The 2,740-nt window shown below is 56.0% G+C and overlaps 1 protein-coding gene across 1 annotated transcript in view; it reads right to left on the reverse strand.

Annotated features, from left to right (window-relative positions):
- Positions 1-978: 978 nt before the first annotated feature.
- LOC113962365 (protein phosphatase 1 regulatory subunit 16A-like) overlaps positions 979-2,740 on the reverse strand; it is a gene marked incomplete at its 3' end in the record, with an annotated part of 3,607 nt that continues 1,845 nt past the window's right edge. Inside the window, exons 4-7 of the mRNA XM_027673123.1 lie at positions 2,019-2,143; positions 1,781-1,906; positions 1,291-1,366; positions 979-1,208 (exon numbers count right to left, since the gene is read on the reverse strand). Coding sequence (XP_027528924.1) covers positions 979-1,208; positions 1,291-1,366; positions 1,781-1,906; positions 2,019-2,143 — 557 coding nt within the window. The remainder of the gene's footprint in view (positions 1,209-1,290; positions 1,367-1,780; positions 1,907-2,018; positions 2,144-2,740) is intronic.

Raw genomic sequence — 2,740 nt, forward strand, 5'->3', positions numbered from 1 at the left:
ACCACTGGTTAATGGGATGGGAAGGATTTGGATCTGGGACACTGGGACTCCAGTTAATGGGATGGGAAGGATTTGGATCTGAGACACTGGGATGTGGCACCACTGGTTAATGGGATGGGAATGACCTGGATCTGGGACACTGGAGCTCCAGTTAATGGGATGGGAAGGACCTGGATCTGGGACTCCAGTTAACGGGATGGGAAGGATTTGGATCTGGGACACTGGGACTCAGGACCACTGGATGGAGTTGGGATGGGAAGGATTTGGATCTGGGACACCGGGATTTGGGATCACCCAATAGAAATGGGATGGGAAGGACCTGGATCTGGGATACTGGGATGTGGCACCACTGGTTAATGGGATGGGAAGGACCTGGAGCTGGGACACTGGGACTCAATGGGATGGGAAGGACTTGGATCTGGGACACTGGGACTCCAGTTAATGGGATGGGAAGGACTTGGATCTGGGACACTGGGATGTGGCACCACTGGTTAATGGGATGGGAAGGATGCAGAGCTGGGACACTGGGACTCCAGTTAATGGGATGGGAAGGACCTGGATTTGGGACACTGGGATTCAGGACCCCTGGCTGGATCTGGGCTGGGAAGGATGCAGAGCTGGGACACTGGGATTCGGGACCCCTGGCTAGATCTGGGATGGGAAGGATTTGGCTCTGGGACACTGGGATTCAGGACCCCTGGCTGGATCTGGGATGGGAAGGATTTGGCTCTGGGACACTGGGATTCGGGGCCCCTGGCTGGATCTGGGCTGGGAAGGATTTGGATCTGGGACACTGGGATTCGGGACCCCTGGCTGGATCTGGGATGGGAAGGATTTGGCTCTGGGACACTGGGATTCGGGACCCCTGGCTGGATCTGGGATGGGAAGGATTTGGATCTGGGACACTGGGATTCGGGACCCCTGGCTGGATCTGGGATGGGAAGGATTTGGATCTGGGACACTGGGACCCCAGTTAACAGGATGGGAAGGATGCAGAGCTGGGACACTGGGATTCGGGACCCCTGGCTGGATCTGGGCTGGGAAGGATTTGTCTCTGTGCCCCTCTGTTCTCACCCACCCTCGGCTGCCGGCGCTGGACGTGCGGCGCTGGAGGAGGGATTTGTGCTTCTCCTGGGATTTCATGACGGCCGCGTGCTTGTGCTTCAGCTCCAGCAGCTTGGCCCTCACCTCCTCGTCCCCACACACGTCTGCAACCACATCCTGAGGTCACCCAATGTCACCTCACCCCTCCCAGGGCCACCCTCCATCCCAAAAATAAAAAACACCCACCCAGGGGCGTCTCGTCCAGCAGGGATTTGGCGCCCAGGTCGGCGCCGTGAGCCACCAGCAGCTCCACCAGCTGCACCTGCCGGGGGGAAAATGGGGAAAAATGGGGAAAAATGGGGAAAAACGGGATGGGGAGAGGTGGGAAAAGCGGGATGGGGCTGTGCTCCCAGTGACGTCACACCTGTGAAGTGAGGCAAGGCCTAGAGAGCAAACGTAACGTGGAAATAATGAAAATTAGAGAGTTAATTCAGAAAGCAAGGCCTAGAGAGCAAATGTAATGTGGCAATACGGAAATTAGTGAGTTAATTTAGAGGCCAAAGAAGAGGAAGGACCCCTCAAATTCTCCCCAAATTGAAGACCACACCTCTAAGTAACTCCGCCTAAACCCCACTTAATTAATTAATCACTCAGAGACCGAAAACTTTTGTCTCTGAGCGGTTTCTCCCTCCGTGCCCTTTTTTTTGGGAAGGGGGGGGATAAAACTTGGCCTGACCTGTCCCCAGCAGGCCGCGGCGTGCAGGGGTTGCCACCCGTCCTCATCCCGGGTGTCGGTGCGGGCGCGGTGCTCCAGGAGCAGCTCCGCCGCCTCCAGGTACCCGTTGGCCGCCGCCACGTGGAGCTGGGGGGAATGTGGGAATGTTGGGAATGTTGGGAATGTTGGGAATGTTGAGGACGTTCCCAACATTCAGGGAAATGTGGTACTTTGAGGGGAGTCACCCCCGAGCTCTCACCAAGGTGGCCCCGTGGCCCCGCGGCGCGTCCAGGTCGGCGCCCGCCCGCGCCAGCTCCCGGATTTCCCGGATCATGGAGCGCTCCGTGGCCGCCCGAGCATCCTCGATGCGCTCCTGGGTGATCCCTGGGGGCAAGGGGACAGGGGACAAAGTGATCCCACGGCCCCGTTATTCTCATTATTCCCATTATTCCCGTTATTCCCAGCTTTCCCCTAACCTTGCTCGGCCATGGTGCCTGTTATTCCCATTATTTCCACTATTCCCATTATTCCCGTTATTCCCGGTTTTCCCCTCACCCTGCTCAGCCATGGTGCCCGTTATTCCCATTATTCCTGTTATTCCTGGTTTTCCCCTCACCCTGCTAGGCCATGGCGCCCCTTATTCCCATTATTCCTGTTATTTATTCCCATTATTCCCGTTATTCCTGGTTTCCTCCTCACCCTGCTAGGCCATGGCACCCGTTATTCCCATTATTCCCGTTATTTATTCCTGGTTTTCCCATTATTCCCGTTATTCCCGGTGTTCCCCTAATCTTGCTCGGCCATGGTGCCCGTTATTCCCACTATTCCCATTATTCCCATTATTCCCATTATTCCCACTATTCCCATTATTCCCAGACTTCCCCTCACCCTGCTCGGCCATGGCGCCCGTTACTCCCATTATTTCCGTTATTCCCATTATTCCCGTTATTCCCGGTTTTTCCCCTCACCCTGCTCAGCCAT

The sequence above is a fragment of the Neopelma chrysocephalum genome, unplaced genomic scaffold (assembly GCF_003984885.1).
Source record: "Neopelma chrysocephalum unplaced genomic scaffold, ASM398488v2 Primary Assembly neopelma1_152736, whole genome shotgun sequence".
Lineage (NCBI taxonomy): Eukaryota > Metazoa > Chordata > Aves > Passeriformes > Pipridae > Neopelma > Neopelma chrysocephalum.